This window comes from Egretta garzetta, unplaced genomic scaffold, assembly GCF_000687185.1.
Source record: "Egretta garzetta isolate BGI_Z169 unplaced genomic scaffold, ASM68718v1 scaffold156, whole genome shotgun sequence".
NCBI classification, from domain to species: domain Eukaryota; kingdom Metazoa; phylum Chordata; class Aves; order Pelecaniformes; family Ardeidae; genus Egretta; species Egretta garzetta.
Window position 1 is genome coordinate 959,317 of NW_009260125.1, and position 18,363 is coordinate 977,679.

Consider the following 18,363-nt stretch of genomic DNA (forward strand, 5'->3'; position numbering starts at 1 on the left):
ATACCTGTCTCCACTTCAGAGAAAGGTTAAGAATGATGAAAATGAGAGTAAAGTACTGACCTGATTAAGTACATAGGGTTTTTGCAGTTGATTTTTTGGGGGGGCCAGAATCTCACCCTGAATGAAATGACATTTCTTTAACAGATAAAACTTTCATAAGCAGCACATTCTTTCAGAATTTCTCAGGGAAGTCTGACTATTAAATTAATGTGCACTGCTTTAGTTTAATGTTTCCTCCTACCAATATATATGTTAAGATGCCATTTGTCTAACACCAACTCTGCTTCTGCCTTTCTCCTTTGTTACTTTAAGATTCATCTATAGCACTTTATTGCGAGTAGTCTGAAGTAACTGTTATTTATTTGATGTCTTGAAGTATCTAGAGCTATCCTTTTTAACATAGGATTCTGCTCTCTGTGGCACATTTATAGCTTTTAGGTTGAAACACCTCTGTTCCAAGAGATTTTTAAATGTTTTAAGAAGGTTTCCCCTTGATGAGACAAGCTGTGGTTCTTTTCTGTTCATCTCGGAGAAATCTGTAGACCCAGCTGGATTCTGGAGGATCTTGGTTCTTGAAGAGTACAGATTGGAGATAGCAGACTCCAGTGGAATAGGGCTGCGTTTTGTTCCCCTCCTGCTCAGCAATGCTAAAACTCTCCAGCTTCCCTAGGGTTAAGGGAAGAGGTGAGGCCTTCATCAAGGTATAATACACTTTAACTGTGGGTGGATGTTTCCTTTAGTGCAAGCACAGGGAGGGGAGTCTGTACAAGACAACAGTAACCATAAAAACAACACTAAAAAGTGTGACAAGGGTTTTTTTGATTGCTCAAAACTGTAGAAAGACTCAACAAGAGTAACCCATCTAGTTCCCAACAGGAGATCTGCTACTGCTATGTGTGATAGTGCTGCTTTCTAGCACCTGTGGAATCTCGCACTAAGCTTGTTTTGGGTTTCTGACAGTGAACTCCAATTCCCTTGTATGCTGTTCAGGCTTTTGCAACTGGCACAAGGGATGAGTTGTAGCTCGAGGTTCACACATCTAAATGCAGGTGTCTGCCTGCATGCTGGGTGTCTAAGCTCCCTTTGCAGTAGGGATCTGGTCAGAACAGTTGGTGGAGTTTAGAGAACTGGCCACTTTGGGAGCCTGTACTTCGGGAGGAGGTGTGTGGGGTGGAGGAGGTGGACAAATACCCACTGGACTCCATTAACTGAATAGGCCAGTGACTCTCGGGAGGATTTAAACACCTAGGCTTTGTTCCCTGAACCTAGAGGTAAAGGCTGCATAGGAAGTCACTGAAAATGTTTGCTGTAGTTTCTCTTTCCTAATTTGGGGAATAAAATGAGCTCTGCAATATGTGTGGTAGGAGTGGCTGGATGACAAAGCCTGAGAACTGGCACTAGCAAACTGCACAGCTGTGCTGCAGTTTTCACCTCTCAAATGCCATCCTGAAGGAGATGTTAATAGAATCATAGAATCATTTCGTTGGAAAAGACCTTTGAGATCATTGAGTCCAATCATACCTGTCCACTGCTAAACCATGTCTCTACGTACCTCATCTACCCCTCTTTGGATCCATCCAGGGATGGGGACTCGACCACTTCCCTGGGCAGCCTGTTCCAGTGCTTGACAACCCTTTCAGTGAAGAAATTTTTCCTAATATCTAGTCTAAACCTCCCCTGGAGCACCTTGAGGCCATTTCCTCTTGTGCTGGCCACACTATTCCTGATACAAGCCAGGATGCTTGTTGGCCTTCTTGGCCACCTGGGCACACTGCCAGCTCATATTCAGTTGGCTGTCAACCAACACCCCCAGGTCCTTTTCTGCTGGGCAGCTTTCCAGCCACTCTTCCCCAAGCCTGTAGCGTTGCATGGGTTGGTTGTGACCCAAGTGAGTGCAGGACCTGGCACTGAGCCTTATTGAACCTCATACAAATGGCCTCGGCCCATCAATCCAGCCTGTCCAAATCCCTCTGTAGAGCCTTCCTACCCTCAAGCAGATCAATACTTCCACCCAACTTAATGTAATGTGCAAACTTGCTGAGGGTACACTCAATCTCCTCATCCAGGTCGTTGATAAAGGTGTTAAACAGAACTGGCCCCAACACTGAGCCCTGGGGAACACCACTTGTAACCGACCACCAACTGGATTTAGCTCCATTCACCACCGCCCTTCGGGCCCGGCTGTCCAGCCAGTTTTTTACCCAGCAAAGAGTACACCTGTCCAGGCCATGGGCAGCCAGTTTCTCCAGGAGAATGCTGTGCGAAATGGTGTCAAAGGCTTTACTAAAGTCCAGGTAAACCACATCCACAGCCTTTCCCTTGTCCACTGAGTGGGTTACCTTGTCATGGAAGGAGGTCGGGTTAGTCAAGCAGGGCCTGCCTTTCATAAACCTGTGTTGGCTAGGCCTGATCTTCTGTTTGTCCTCGATGTGCTGTGTGATGGCACTCCAGATGATCTGCTCCATGACCTTCGCTGGCACCAAAGTCAGACTGACAGGCCTGCAGTTCCCTGGATCCTTCCTCCAGCCCTTCTTGTAGATGGGTGTCACATTTGCCAACCTCCAGTCAGGTGGAACTTCCCCAGTCAGCCAGGACTGCTGATAGATGATGGAAAAGGGCTTGGTGAGCACCTCCACCGGTTCCCTCAGTACCCTTGGGTTGACCCCGTCGGGCCCCATAGACTTGTGTGTGTCTGGTTGGTTGATCAGGCCACTAGCCACTTCCTCCTGGATCATGGGAGCTCTGTTCTGCTCCCCATTCCTTCCTTCTGGTTCAGGGGGCTGGGTACCTGGAGAACAGCTGACCTTACTAGGCAAAGAAGGCATTAAGTACCTCAGCTGTATTCTCATCTTTTGTTGCTGTAGTTCCCTCTGCATCCGTTAAAGGATGGAGATTCTCCTTGGCTGTCCTTTTGTTGTTAATGTATTTATAGAAACATTTTTTTTATTATATGTTACAGAATTGGCCAGTTTAAGTTCTTGGGCTTTAGCCCTTCTAATTTTTTCTCTGCAAGACCTCACAAATCCTTGTAGTCCTCCTGAAATGCCTGCCCCTTCTTCCAAAGGTCATAGACTTTCCTCTTCTTTTTCTGATATCCAGCCAAACCTCTCTGTTCAGCCAGGCTGGTTTTCTTCCCCGCCAGTGCATCTTTCAGCACATGGGAATGGCCTGCTCCTGCACTTCCGGGGTTTCCTTCTTGAAGAGTGTTCAGCCTTCTTGGGCTCCTTTGCCCTTCATGACTGCCTCCCAAGGCACTGTGTCAGCCAGGCTCCTGAATAGGCCAAAGTCTGCCCTCCGGAAGTCCAAGGTAGCAGTTCTGCTGACCCCTCTTCTTACTTCTCCAAGAATCGAGAATTCTGTCATTTCATGATCGCTGTGCCCCCGCATCCTCCAACCATCACATCACCCACAAGGCCTTCTCTGTTCTCAGCGGGGCACCTTCCCTAGTTGGTTCACTCACCAGCTGCATCAGAAAGTTGATTTCCACAACACATGTTGCTGCTTTTTATTTTTTTCTTCTCTTGCCATGAGAAAGTAGTCATATCTTTTTCTGAGTGAGCCAGCCTGCTGAAGAACCAGTATGTATTTATTCTTCTGTTGGGAAGGATGCTGACATATTTTGTTTCCTTCTACTGTAAGTGTTTTTTACACTTGCTAATGGGCAAACTGGAAGATACTTCCTGGAGTTTTCTCACAAAGAACAAATGTATCTTAAGGTGGTAGTGCATTAAATATGTGATGCTTCTCCCAGAGAGTTGTTCATAGTCTATGGTACACATCTCTTTCTTGGTTCAATAAAAATTCTGCTCATCAGCTCAAAGTGTTGGTGCCCGCTTAGATGCACTGATGTTGATGGGAGTCAATACCTCCATGCTTGTTTACGTGCGTGATAGGAACACGTGGATATGTCTGCCCCAAAGCTTGTGTTAGTCTAGGTGGCTTGTATGTTGGTAGGAGCACATGTGGTGGCCCAGGCTGTGGCTGCATAGTGCTCACCCAGTGTCCTGAACAGACTGGGTCCTGAGCTGCTAATGCTGTGCCTTTCCTGACGTCCGTGCTTTTGTTACATGTGATATGTCTGTGCCAGCTGCAGTCACACCTTGGGACTGTGTTACCTTAAAGCTGGACTGAATTTTTTATTTCCTCTCTCAAGAGTAGAATGCTAAAAACCAGCAAGTGTTCAGAGGACTGTGTCTGTGGTTTTACACTTTGCTACTGACTTAATAAGGACTTAATCCAAGTGTTTCCTTTTCCGAAAGTCCATTGACAACATTCTGTGGTTTTGGAGTTTACTGCAAACATTTTAAGAGGCATATCCATTGATATTTACATAGAAGAAAAAAAAGTCTTGGTGTATGCATCTTAGCGAATGCCAAGTAGTTTTAGGCTCCAGTTTGACACTTTTAAATTTTTACAAACTTGTTCTAAAACATAAGTATTCTTCGCACTTTGTTATTCTGTTCTGCTAATATACATCATCACACTGGAAAGCTTACCTGGGGAAAACAGACTGCTTTTAGTGTCTGCAGCTCGTCCTTCTGTTCCCTTAAACTTACGTTGGAGAAATCGCAATGTAATTACTGCTTCTAACAAACTACAGATCTTGATGAGTTGTTAAGGCAATTTAATCTCTCATTCTCTCTGTCTTCCCTCTTCCTGATAAACTATTTATGAGCTACCACTTTCACAAGACACAGCTATATGTCTGTGAGCCTTTCCTGTTGGTTTTATAGCAGCAAACTTTAGCTGTGGTATTGTCAGTGAGAATAGCGCACAAACAAGGATGTAAACTAAACTGAGCTGCCCTGGCTTGTTTCCTAATAGATACAAACAGAAAACAACCTTTGTCTGCTAAGTAGAAGACAAGTGTATTCTGAGTGAAATCAGGGGAAGGTGGAGAATGAGCTTTATTTTCAAGCTTATTTTAGAGTACTGCATTGTACTGTAGTTTTGACAGTCTGTCTTCCATGACATTGATAGTTGGTGTAAAGGAAGATATTTTTAACAGAAGTGAAGTCTTACTGTCAGTGCTTCTGTTTAGCAAGGCAATACAAGAATCTTTAGAGTAAGCATGAAAATAAACATCTTAGCTTATGCACAGATATGGGCACTAACGCAGTCCTGTTACCAGTCTTGTAAAGTATATTTTTCAGTAGTGAAGTACAGAGGATGTTAGCGTTTCAGATACACTTGGAAAGAACAGTTATTTGTGAAAGCACTTGCTTAACCTTAAATTAGGAGGCCTGAAGCCTGTGTCTTAATATAAAGACATTTTGTTTTCCTTGTTTAAATCAAAAATCAAATAATTTTGTTATTGCCACAACAGTAAAGAGACACTCAGAGATAGACCCCTTAGGAAGAGAATACTCAGGCTTTTGTTTTAACTTCACATAGCAAGATGCCATAACTTTGTAAATAACTGCAGACTTCTCCCCTTTCCCCCCAAGCTGTAGTTAAAAACAGTGATACTCACTGTTTGAGTACAAGCCTATGTGGCTGGATTTAATTTCAACAGTTTAGCAATTTAGTGCCTATATCTAGAGTACATTAATAGACTTCAGCGTGATTTGATACACAGTATATGCTGCCAAGCAGAATTAATTTTAATTTTTTTTTTTTTAAATATTTTGAAAATTTAAAGCATGGTAAAAATTACCAAGAAGAAAAGGTTTGATTTGTATAGTCTTAGAAGTGCCATAAACAAAATCATTGTATGTTGTTATCAGTAAGCTAGAAAGGATGTATATTATGTTTCCTTTCAAAGGCAGCAGGCTAATGGTGTCATCTGAGCTTGTGAAATATATTTAGCCTTCAAACAATCATTTCCTAAGGCAGAGCTGAAATCTTTTTTCCAGCCTGCAGCCAGATCACTGGAAGCTGTGTTTGGTGATGTTTGATGTTTCTGTGCTCCCTTTTGGAGCAATGACCCACTGAGCTGGTGAGGTCTGGGATACCAGCCTTGAATATTCCAGGGGCCATAGAATCCCCTTTCATCCTTGTACAAGCATCTCTCTTCCTGGCCCTACTGCCTATAACTAAAACCAGTTTAGAAACAAAGTGAGAGGCACTTGGCTTATGCAATGGCTGGTGGGCTGTGGATTGGCCATATTTCAGCTTTATTCCATGTGTTAGTTCTAAAAGGGAAAAAAACCCAACTTTGTTCTCTTTCTTGCCTCGCTTTCTTGGAATTAGATAATTAACTGTCTGTTTATAGGACAGGGAAGCGTATGAGGATGTGTGTCAAGGGACGTGGGGGGAGAGAAGAGGGAGGTAGGAAAAAAATAAAACCAGTGTTTAACTTTGTATATATTTACGTTGCTGGTGCTAATTTGTTTTCATCCATAGGGAAATCAGAGAAATACTCACATTGGATTGTACGATCTTCAAACTAAACAAAACGAGGTGAGAGCAATACCAATCTTCTCCCTGGTAAAGACAGTGCTGTAGTGTTTCACATTTTGATGCCTTGCAACACAGTATATTATGTCCTTAAGGAGTGTACACTTGTTTAAAACAGGAGATCAGAGAAGGTGTTCAAATGATGCTCAGTAGTATTAAGATACAGAACATTACAGAACATCTGAATGACTTGGGAGTAGTAAAGCATCATGTCTGCAATCTTTATTTCTAAACAACCAATTCAAGCCCTTTCCACGCCTCTTCACACCACACTGAACATGTGCACTAAGCAGTAAATCATAGAATCATAGAACACCAAGTTGGAAGGGACCTCAAGGATCATCTGGTCCAACTTTTTTAGGCAACAGCATAGTCTAGACAAGGTGGCCCAGCACCCTGTCCAGCTAAGTCTTAAAAATGTTTTGCTTTTTCTTTGCTGTGTGCATCCTCAGTCTGTTTGGTGCTACTGTTTGTAAGAAATTATTCTGAAACTGAATGTAGTGTAATTCAGTGGCTGGAATCATGATAACGGGCCTTTACAGGTCTGTATAACAGTAATGTTATACAGTGTCCCCATAACAGCATGAAACGGGTGAAATTTTGTATTTACAAAAAGTTCTGCTGTGCTGCTCTAGTGGCAACATAGAGCTCAAAAGAACCAGTAAGAAATAAACAAATGAGAAAAAGGCAAAGTGATACAACTGAGGCTTGAGATATTGTACTTCTGGCCATGAAATCATTTGCTTTAAAAATTAAAATGGTGTACTGGTCAGCAGTATTTTCCTAAGAAGGAGTAATTAGATGGTTTTCTTTATGCAGTTAAAAAAATGTATTTATTAATATTAATGTGTTTCTTTGTAGCACCTCTACATGTTTGAGAAGGATCTATACATAATCAGTTGTTCGATCAACAATGAAAGGACGTTACTGGGTAAATAAGTGTTTTATCATTAAATTTTTTTGTGTCATGGTAAAGATAATTTAGTTTAGTAAGAAGATACATTTGGGTCTAGAATTAGTTAAATCTATTTTGACCCATATGTTGCCCACAGCAGTCTACGCATTTCAATGGATCCATCACCAAATAACATAGGTAACAAAATAAAGACACTGTAATGATATTTCTCTTTTATTAAAACAAAAACCTGAGACACACTGACCGTTTGTTCACTTCCCCCTCCTGCATTTATGCATGCCTCCTACATCTAGAAGAGCACCTGTTGTTCCTTTAACATACATGTTTTTGGTAAAACAAAAAAAATGTGATGTTTGCTCTCCAAGAATGTTTAATAAGATTAATATCAAATATGTATACTCACTGTGGTTGTGTTTGGTTTTCTTTTTTCCTTAGCGGTCAGCTTCCGTCAATATACAGAGGAAGAAAGAGTAAGTCGGCTGTTACAGTCAGGTACTACAAGTGGATTGTTTTAATACGGTTAAAACTATTGTACCCTTTTGCTTCCCCCCTCTCCCACCCCATGTAATTTCTGTTTAGAAAACAAAATTGTGTATAAAAAAAGAATGTTATCTAAAACATGTTCTTTTTGCAGTATCCAAGTATTTAACCTTGCTAATTGAAATTCATCCCATTAATAACGTGAGAGTCCTAAAGGCTGTGGATAGCTGTGTTCGAGTACAGGTAAATTATTCAACTAATCTAAATATAAACCTTTTAAATCCACTATGCTAGAGAGAAAAAGTGGTTGAGTGCAGAAATATCTCATGTTATCTTGCAAATGTTACAGAGGTAGTGTGCCTGTGTTTCTTCACAGAATGAAAAAAATGAGAAACTTCATAAAATCTTTGATGTAGAATATTTCTCTGGCATGAAGGCTGTTTTTTTTATTGTTCTTCAATCCTGTGAAGTTTGCAATTATAGTGATTGGTGGCTATTAGTCTGTAATAATAGCTATTTTTATTAATTAAATATCATTAGTCTACCTGTCTTAATTAAAAGATATATAAATATTCAGCTACAAAACATTTTAGATAAGTGTTCTAAACTACTTTTGTTATTTACTTACTTTTGTGAAACTTTCTGTGTAGTTTCTTTATCCAGTTGAAGGCAGAAATGCTTCTACAGAAAGTCGCCTCTTGCTAGTTTCAGAAGATAAATGTGAGTTAATATTTTGAAAGTACATTGCCACTCTTTTGCTTTAAGATTGTTGTTATAGATTATATTTTCTGGTAGACTTTTATTGGAAAAAAAACAGGATAAAAGGTGTGAGCTATTGTAGGTATTCTGAATGTCTTTCAAAAACCGTATAATTTAATGGGATTTTTTTTCAGTGTTAGCAGAATGGCCAGCTTTGCAATTATTTGCTTAGTTCATGCATTCATCCATTATCTTTATTTCTAAAAAAGCTAAAATAGACTTTTATAATTGTCTGTATAAATTCAGAGCAGATCAATTGACTATGAGAGATGGATTGTGATTTAATGCATGACAAGTGGGATAAGAATGGGGCAATAGTTCCCTGGATTCAGCTAACTTTGCCTAATGTAATGGGAGGGAATGGATAGAGGTGGACCCTTGGAAAAGGCTGTTTATCCCTCTTGCCTTTCAGTCCTATTGCCAAGTGCGATTGCTTTTCCCATCCTTTTGGAGAGGCCCATTTTCTCTGCTAAGCTAGAGACTAACCTTTTGGTAGCTGGACTTGGGTGTGTAGAGTTCACCTCCTAATACATTCACATAGTGCTGTGAACTATATCAGAAGCATTTCTAACATCTGCTGGTTGAATCTTGCACCCTTCGCACAGGCAAACCACCAATAACTTTTAAGAATTTTGCATGGGAAAGGGCTGTGAGGTGGTATTCATGCTAGGAAGTGGAACAGGGTTGGGGTGTAGTCTCAGGCACAGGCATGCGTGCAGCTCTGCGTGCTCTTTCTTTGTAAGTGTGATCCTTGGTTTGGTTTGGCAAGTTTCGGTTAGCACTTTTCCTGACGGTGCTGCGCTGATGTGAGCAGAGAACTGTTTCCACGAGGTGGTATGGCTGAGGTCACCCGCGGCTCAGGAAAGGAAGGGAGTACAGGTCTCTGCGTAGGCACCTGTGTTCATGTATCACAGATTTCCTCTTACATGGAGTTTAACTTTCCTGGCCCTAATGTGCTCTTACAGCATTCTAAGAGGTGGGATGGTTTAATAAGCTGTATAAAAACATACAAAAAAGTATGTTTGTAATGATTTTTTTTTTTTAAATATATTTTAAAGATATTGAACAATTTGACATTCATGTTGGTGTGGAAGAGGAACACAAAGTGGTAAGACTTGAAAAACCTTGGGGTTTGAGGTTTTTTGCTTTAATTGAAAATCTAAACATCTGTAATTTTAGCTAACTTTTTGTAGATTTATACTTGGGCAACACAAAGTATATTAAAGTATTGATGGTATGGCAACTTACGCAGCTAACCACAAAGCTGATTGAAAAACCTGTAAGCTATGAGGGAAGTTACTTATTTTATTCTTTTTTGTTTGTCACTGAATGCATCTATATATTAGAAGTTGGGAGTACACATAAGTGTATATACATTCTTAAACCATTTAAAATATTTGCAGAATCATCTCCCTAACTTTGCCTTTCAGGAGTCCATGTGTCCTAGTAAAGGATTCATTTAAATAACAAGCAAACAAAAAGACGACATAAAACTTAGATACATTCCAAGTACTGTGAATGTTCCAGTCTCTTTTTTCCCCTCATCTTTTTTTTCCTGTTTGTAACATGAATTTGTCTTCAACAAATTGTGGATGTTTTGCTTAAAAGTTTTTTTTAATAAACATGCATCTAATATAGTGAAGAATTGTGTCAACGAAAGCTAATGTTTTGCTTTATGGAGACAAATGTAGGATTGAAATGAAAAAGTTAAGGTCCTGATTTTCAGTCACTTTGAGGTCTTTCATGGTTTTCTCAAAGTTTATCATTGCTTTTAAAGCAGATGGGTTTTATATGCTAGACTACAGTAGTGGAGTAAAGACTAAGGGTGTAATCAGAAAGAACAGATCAATCTGATGTCCTTTTAACAAAAAGATTTGTTTTGGTTGACATGAAATCTGCCTACATCTTTCAGTAGTGCATTTATACAATCCCGACAGTTTTCCACAATTCTAGCCCTTTCCCTACTGCCAGTATTCTCAGTGGCTGAGACTTTGGTCAGAAATCCCTTTTGGAGCTAACACACCTTCCTTCAGCAGTTAATGGTTCTGAACTGAGTGTGGTGTTTCACTCCTCTCCCCTTCTCTATGATGAAGAGTGCTGTCTGTTTTTCTTTGTTTGCTCTGAGCAGCTTAAGTGGTGAATTTCTTGCAAGCAAAGTATTCTCAAAGAAAATATTTGGTAGTAGGTGTACCCTGAAAACTGTGCTTCTGATCTCTTTAAACTGAGTACCTTGCACACAACAAAGATGGACTTTGTGCAGATAACAAGTAGCATATTCCCTCCAAGCACCTTAGCATTTACACCTCTTTTCTCTTTAAAGCACAGACTGTGTGCAATTGATTTATAAACTTACTTGATGACTTCTAATGTTCTTTCTTTCCCTTTAGGTGATTCAGAACTCGGGTCAGCTTCCAAGAGCCAGAGTGGTGGATGATCTCATTTGGGCACAATGGGATATGATGGAACAAAGGCTCTTCTACATTGTTCCAAAGGTGAGATGGAAGTCATTCTTGCAGTTTTGTTCCTGCCTGTCTCATGACAGTAAAGTTTTGGCGGGGGGAGAGAAGGTGTAATAATAGCATGAGTTTGTTTTTCATTATAGTAGCCTGTCTTGTTCCTGCCTCAAATAACCTAAAGCAAAAGCCAGTCTTGCATTAACTGCTATTTGTGCATAGTAAATTGCAAGAAGACTGGTGATCTTAGTGCTTCCTATAAAAAAAGGTGGGTTTCTTAGGTTTTTTGGCTTTAAAAAGGTCTTTTATTCAAAAGGATCTAAATCTACCAAAAACTGTTCTGAGTATAACGCCTCTCTTTTAGAGGGTTCACATCTAGAAGGTATGTTGTACACAGAATTACTGAGTGACCAAATGAGGGCAGGTTCTTGGCTAGAAATGCTGAAACTCTTTGGGTTTGGGGTTTTTTTTGTTTTGTCTGAGGAATTATTTACATTTGATGTATTCTACATAAATGAAAATTTATTTTTCTTAACTCTTCTTAGCCACCAAAAAAAAAAGAGTGTTAGGAAATAACAGGAAGTGAACTGTGATGGAGAAACTTATTCCTGTTTTTGTTTCTGAGATACCCTTTTTGAACTGACCAAAATAAGATACAGTTCCTTTTGCCATACAGGTAGTTATAGAAAACATTTTTTAACTTTCTAGAACGTGTGTGTGTGAGAGACATGTAATGCTGTGCTTCAAGTGAGGGCCCACGCAATTATAGATGATTGGCAGATAATGATCTGGGACAGGAAGGAAGCATGTCATAGTGCTATTGTGGGGGGTTATATGTGGTTTTTAAAGTTGTCTTTTGTCCCCTAACTTCTGCATATCTGTTAGCAAAGCAGGTTGTGTGTGGAGAGCAGTGTGGAGTATCCAGTGACTTCTCCGTCTTTATGATATGCTTTCTATTTTATCAGTAACAAAACACATCCTCTTAATTCCAGGAATCAAAGAGTACGTTAAAATGTGTCCAGTTTTATCCTGATGAAAATTTTAACTCAATAGTAAGTCATGAGTATTTTATTATACAATGGTTTTGAGTGGGATGTAATTATGTGTTCCGAGCACTGATACAGAGATCTGTTTCAGTGTCTTTTATTATTGGAATTTTTGCAGAGGAAAACTGGGTTTTGTTTTGTTTTGTTTTTTTTTCCGTACTGTACTCTTTTCAAGAATAAATTCAGTCAGATATACCACCGTAAGATAACCTCAGTGGAATTGCACAGATACTGACCTAGAAGTAAGTGACATTCATGACGTTATGCTGATCTTATACTCAAGTATTGAAAAGCAGGGTTATCAAATGCACTGGACAAAGAAACCATATACTAATTTTGTGTCAGTTTTAAGTGAGACAGGAAATGTGTTGTGGCCAAAATACAGATAACAGAACAGAAAAATTATAAATGTTGAACATGTAATTGTTACTGGACTTTTGTCCCAGTGACTGAAATTTACTCTAATGCAGGAGGTTAAATATCTCTCAATTTATTTTCTTTTTTTTTTTTTTTTTAAAGAATCTGTTTTATGTTTTTTGGGGTGACTGCAAGGATTAGAGGAGGATAAATAAACTTTGTTAAAATGTTGAATCTGGTGAAATGTGGGTTCAGCACATTTCACTGGTCTGAAATATTAATTGTAGTATACTGACCTCACTAAATAACAGGTTTTGTTTTGGTTTTGGTTAACAGCTGGAATCACATCTGGATATTTCTGTAAATGACACACAATTAAAGTAAGTTTTTTTTAATGTTTTGGTTTGCTTTCCTTTTAACATATACGGGATAATGTTTTACAAACCTAAGTAAAATTTGTCTGAACCACAGTATCTTTTGTTTGCAGTTGCCTACATGGTATTGGAACATAAGAATAAAATGAACACTCTGTCCAAACCTCCAGTTCCTCTCATTTTCATCAGGGTCAACTGTAAAATGTAATTTAATCCTTGACTGCTTTTTGGTGCCATTTTAAAAATTATTTGTCTGAAGAGCTAGCTATAAATTAAACCATCCTTTCTCTGAGTATTCTGTACCTATTTAAATTAATTTATTTTAGTCTTGGGCATGTTGTAGTGGTGATGTCAAAATTCTTGTCAAGGGAAGCACCCCATTTTTAATTGCTGCTACATGTTTTACTGGGCAGATAACCAGGCCAGTAGCTCCTTTTTATAGCCTATGAGACACTGCCTGTACTCTTTTCTCCTCCAGCATGCTATTTCCAGGCAGCCTGCAATTTCAAAGGCTAAGATTTGCCTGATTCTGTCTGTGCCTACCATGCAGTCTCCTTAAGGCTCCCTTTTAGTTGAGAAAAAAACTAGTCAGGGTGGTCTGACTCTCAGTCATAATTCATTGCATCCTCATCATTCCAAAAGGGCCTGTTTCTCTTTGTGAATAAAAAAGGAGGCCAAAGCTACTAGATCAAATGTCAGTAACTGAAGGTAGTTGAGTTCCACCCTGCCCCAACTGTGGCGCTCAGAATGTCTCAGTGCTGTGCAGAAGGCTCAGCGTGGTGCTACTGCACGTGCATGTTGCCCTAAAAGGGCAGCGTATCCTCTTGCAGTTAGTACTGAAAAAATACAACTCTTGTAACAGCTTTATACTATTATTTTTTTTTTTTTCAAGCTTATTGCAGAAGACCTAGGGGAAAATCCCTACAGGATCAAAATCCTTTCTGGAAAAAAACCCAACCAAACAAAAAAAAAAAAGGCCAAAGCAGACTGACAGTAAGCTTCTGTTGCATGTTCTGCATGGCAAAAATAGGACTTGTAGATTTTAAAGATATGTAAAACCATTAAAGCACAGGCAGCATGAGACTGAATAAGAATGTCATGGTATAATAAGTTTCATGTGAGTATGATTTTTGTGCCTTCCTTTTCAAGTATTTCCACTGAAACTAAGTGTGCCTAATTGCAGATTAAAATATAGCTTTACAGACATCAGAATGGTAGAATTAGGCTGCAAAGCCTTTGAGTTTGAGGATATGATGAATGTTTGGATTTCCAGTACTTCCTCGGAACTTGCTTTCACTTCAAAATGTAGGAATGGTTGGACAATGCTGCAGTAAGTGGATATGAAGTTTGCAGGTGTAATCAAAATTGTTGGTTTCTAAGAACAGCATGCAGTCTTGGGATTGTAGTTTATAACAGCATTGAGTGGATTGGTTAAAGGCTAATTTAACTTGCACTGGAGAACACTTGATTATAATTTAATTAGTATGTTTTGATTACATAGTGACTGTTCTCATGGTCTTTGTGTTATGATGAATCTCTGTGGATGAAGAAGTGATTTATTTAGTGATCTTTATTTGCTCCTAGACTTGTCAATTTTGGATATGATTACTGTCAAGACCAAGATGTTGCATCTAAATCTTTGAATCTTCAGGTTTTTACAAGTAAAGCAGGTAATGAATAAATGCAAATATTGTCAAAATGATCGTCACTAGTAATTATCACGCAGTGTAATCATAATTGATTACTGAATTTCTTTGTTAGACATTATATGTATTTCTATTTTTCATGTGTTTTTTTTTTAATATGAGTATGAGATTTTTATTCCTTTAGAGTATTGTTGACAGGTAACTGTGAGGAGAGGGAGAAGGCAACTGTGCACCATTTATCTTAATTTTTTTTACCCTCTGAAAGCTGCACTCCAAGTTGAGCTGAAGAGTACCTCAGGTTTCAAATATCAACACCAACAATAAAACAGTCACCCAGAAATTTTGTGGTAGCCCAGCTTCACAGAACTGGTATCATGCACTCATATGGTGAAATACCTCAGTCTAAGCATGCTGTAGGGTTTTCTTCCAGTTTCAGAGCACACGAGGTACCAAAGCATGGTTGTGTATTATATTAGAGCAATTCAATGTTAAAGCTGACCAAAAATGTGTTAGAAAGTAAATTCAGGGAAGGTTTTGGCTAGGTCTGTTGTCTGGGTATCTGACATAGTATATAATTGTGTTACAGGGTGGACACGTGTAAATGGAGCATGTGCAGTACAGATTCTCAGAGCTTCATATTGCTGTTAGTATGTGATAATTAGAAGGTCAAAGTATGTGATACTAAACGTAGTATGTGATACTTAAGGGTTTAGTGTGTATATACATGATTCCTTAATCATAAAATGTTCCTTAAACCTTTAGGATTTAGGAGTCTCCCTGCATCCTAATGCATGCCATGAGCTTTTTTTTTTGATTAAAAACTGGTCTCAAGAGGCATCTGTTCATCACACATGCCTGCTTTTTCAGCTTCTAAAATAGAACATACTGCCAAGCAGAGATGGTGTCTGATGAACCTTTGAATAGTCTACAGAGTTGTAGAAGGATATGACGTGATGCAGAAGTGGCTTTACATCTCACTTCTTAAGGCACGATGTATAGTACCCAGGCAAATTGCTGAAGTATTTGCCAGTTGCGTTGAAATGACCATTAATGCAAATCAAGTGAAATACGGTTTCCTTACACAGATTTTTTTTCTTACTGAGGGAGACAGCACACTTACAAAGATTAGAGGGAAGGAATCAGAAATAAGAGAAAGCCAAGTTTCTATCTACCAAATGTAGATTAGGCTACTTTTTCTCTGTTAGCAAAACAGACTATTTCTTGTACAAACAGTCTGTCCAATAATGGAAAATGTTATTGATTTTTATATATATGTTTCTTTTTAAACCTATACTTCTCTAGGGTTTGCTTGGATTGAAGCACCTCCTTTTAGTTTAGGGTGAAATTCTGTCTTCCTCCAACAAGGCTGTTGTTTGGTTACTCTGAAGTAAAAAGTTCTTTTCCATCTGGCAACACAGTATTTAAATTCTGTGTGGAACCTTTCACATGCGCTTTTCATTGCACTTAATGTAAAACACATAATTTGACAATTACACTTACTAAATGAGATTATTGTATGTGGCTTTTTATTGAATGTTTTTTGAAACTGAGGATTACTTTGCACAACCCCCTTTGAGTAACAGTTTAGAGCAAATGGTTTTGGTGCTGAGAGCATATCTAGTTGCCAAAGAACACTGTGGGTAATCTGTTCCCTTTTCTGCCTCTCGTTTGTGGTGATTTACAAAACTGGACTACGGGCTCTTTGGGGCGCAGACTATGCCTTCTGTGGAACTGCTAGCATGCTTAAAGCATTAATGCCGATATCCCTACTTGTACCATTTGGACATCTCTGGCAAAGAATAATTGGCATAACTTCAAAACAGAGTATTCCATGCAATTTCCCGTTTAATAAAGCTGTTATTGGCTACTGCCAATCTGAACTCTGAATGAAATCACTCTTCCTTTCTCAAACTTCCGCAGTAGAAGAAAAGTAGCCCTGTTCCTTATACTCAGCACAGACAAAATGTCTCCAGATAAAAACCCCTATGTACTTCTAGATTAGCTGAGATCTAGTCTCAGAATTAACTTCGTATGTCCAGAATTCAGTGGTTATTTGAACAGCACTGGGCTGTTAGGTTTTCTTTTAGTGCTTTAGAAGTACTTTTCAGTTAAATTTGCTCGGTATTAAAAAAACGCAGGTAGTAAGATGACATAAACCCTGGATTACCATCACCTGACTTTACCTGCCTGAAAGTTAAGCATCTGGACTATATTTATAGAGAGAATAGGCATCTCCAGAGGATGACTGCTTGTATCTATATTTCTTCATTTGCTGTCTAAAGATGTTTGGATGCCTGAAGTTAGGTGAGACAAGTCACTTCTAAACCAGTACAAGGAGACAAAATGCCCTGGTGCAATGTTGTATTTGAATTGTGATGCTCGGATGCCATGTTGAGATGTTGGTACAGCCTTATGTTTCTGCATGAGCAGAAATGAGGAATTCAAAGTTCAAGTTTCTTAAGGAAAACTTCATGTCTTCATAGGTGACTCTTAAAATTTCAGTGGTATGATGTTTGTTTATCAAATGGCAGGGTGGTAATTGTTGTTTCCCTAATTCTGCTGAATGTAGTAACTCTGTTACCCTGTATGAGTAGAATTTAATTTTTAAATGCTTCCTTTTTTCACTTTGTTGTTGTTGAGATCTTTTTCCCCATTTATTTCTGAAAGAGTCCATCCAAATATATCTTCATGTGAGTCTTCTCACCTTGTGGCATTTAGCTACATCTCTTACTGTTTGCAAATGATTTTGAAATGGATAGTGTAGAAGACCTGGTTCTGCCTTCGCATGAAACACTTACCATATAGGTGCAATAGGACAGCCAGCTTTCCCTGCATCAGCACAACCCAGCTCTAATTTGCGGAAAGCACTGGTATGGGTGGGAAAGAAATTTGTCTTATGTTCTCAGACTCTGGCTGCTCTAATGGGATTGCCAGGAAGGTATTAGATGTAACGTTTCCTGGACACTTGCTGATCTGAGCCTGTCATGTTTCTACCTGTATTAATGAAGCACCATTTGATATTTTCTGTTGTTCGTAGTTCAGATTGTTGACACTTGGACCAGTATCCTGGATTTGAAAGATGCACATCCTATTAATAGTCCCCCATAGCCACTCTTTGTGATCAGCTTGCATATATTACCCACCAACACTTCAATCTGAACAGACTCACTTGCATGTTGCGCAAGTTACAGAACAGTGTATACACTAGCCTCCAGCATACAAGAAAGAAATTTGCAGTGTTGGAAGGGATCTGTTGATAATAAAACAGCATTGTGGGTTGCTGGAGCTTTTCCAGTCTTCCTCATGAGTCCTGATGCTGCTACTTTAAAAATTATGCATGCTCTGAAAGATGCCAAGTGCTCTGGCAAAATGCCTTGTCTGTTGTCTAAATGACTCAAATATCCAAGCAAAACTGTATCAAACAATATCCAATCAGTGAAGAATAAGCAGGAAAAAAAAATTGCATCTCAAAAGAAAGCATTTACCTTCCCCAGAAGCGTGAAGTGCCTCAGCGATATCTGCATTACAGCTATGGTACAGCCTTGTCGTCTGAAATACAAGGCATTTAACCAAGTAAATTACCTTGGTAGCTGTGCTTTTTTGTACTTGGGCTTTTCCTGTATTGTGCCTTTTTCTGTATATGTTGTATACATAAACCTTTATTTTTTTACTGAACAGTATCTGTATTCATATTACCTTTTTTTTTTTTTCTTTTAAGTGATAAATTTTCAATAAAGGTAAAAGGTGAATGGTCATAGTTGTGGCCCAGCTTTCCCAACTGTATTGGGATAATGTGGTTTGGAAGCTGTTTCTAACATGAATGCCAGAGCAGCTTGCCAAATCATCGGAGTAAGTGGATTAAAGTTTTTGTAAGAGATGGAAGGAGGGCTACCATCCAGTGGAGTCAAAACTGTATCAGTCTGACTTACAATT

At 39.0% G+C, this 18,363-nt stretch overlaps 1 protein-coding gene across 2 annotated transcripts in view; it reads left to right on the forward strand.

The window, feature by feature from the left end:
- The window catches only part of LOC104128574 (gamma-secretase activating protein), a 48,050-nt gene that overhangs the window by 2,770 nt on the left and 26,917 nt on the right, over nucleotides 1-18,363 (forward strand). The window contains exons 3-12 of one of the 2 annotated variants that reach the window (XM_035896848.1): nucleotides 6,346-6,402; nucleotides 7,261-7,330; nucleotides 7,751-7,807; nucleotides 7,950-8,038; nucleotides 8,446-8,515; nucleotides 9,613-9,662; nucleotides 10,942-11,046; nucleotides 12,000-12,059; nucleotides 12,747-12,790; nucleotides 14,369-14,454. In XM_035896848.1, the coding sequence (XP_035752741.1) occupies nucleotides 6,346-6,402; nucleotides 7,261-7,330; nucleotides 7,751-7,807; nucleotides 7,950-8,038; nucleotides 8,446-8,515; nucleotides 9,613-9,662; nucleotides 10,942-11,046; nucleotides 12,000-12,059; nucleotides 12,747-12,790; nucleotides 14,369-14,454 (688 nt within the window). The remainder of the gene's footprint in view (nucleotides 1-6,345; nucleotides 6,403-7,260; nucleotides 7,331-7,750; nucleotides 7,808-7,949; nucleotides 8,039-8,445; nucleotides 8,516-9,612; nucleotides 9,663-10,941; nucleotides 11,047-11,999; nucleotides 12,060-12,746; nucleotides 12,791-14,368; nucleotides 14,455-18,363) is intronic. The other variant, XM_035896849.1, reaches the window with a different exon arrangement.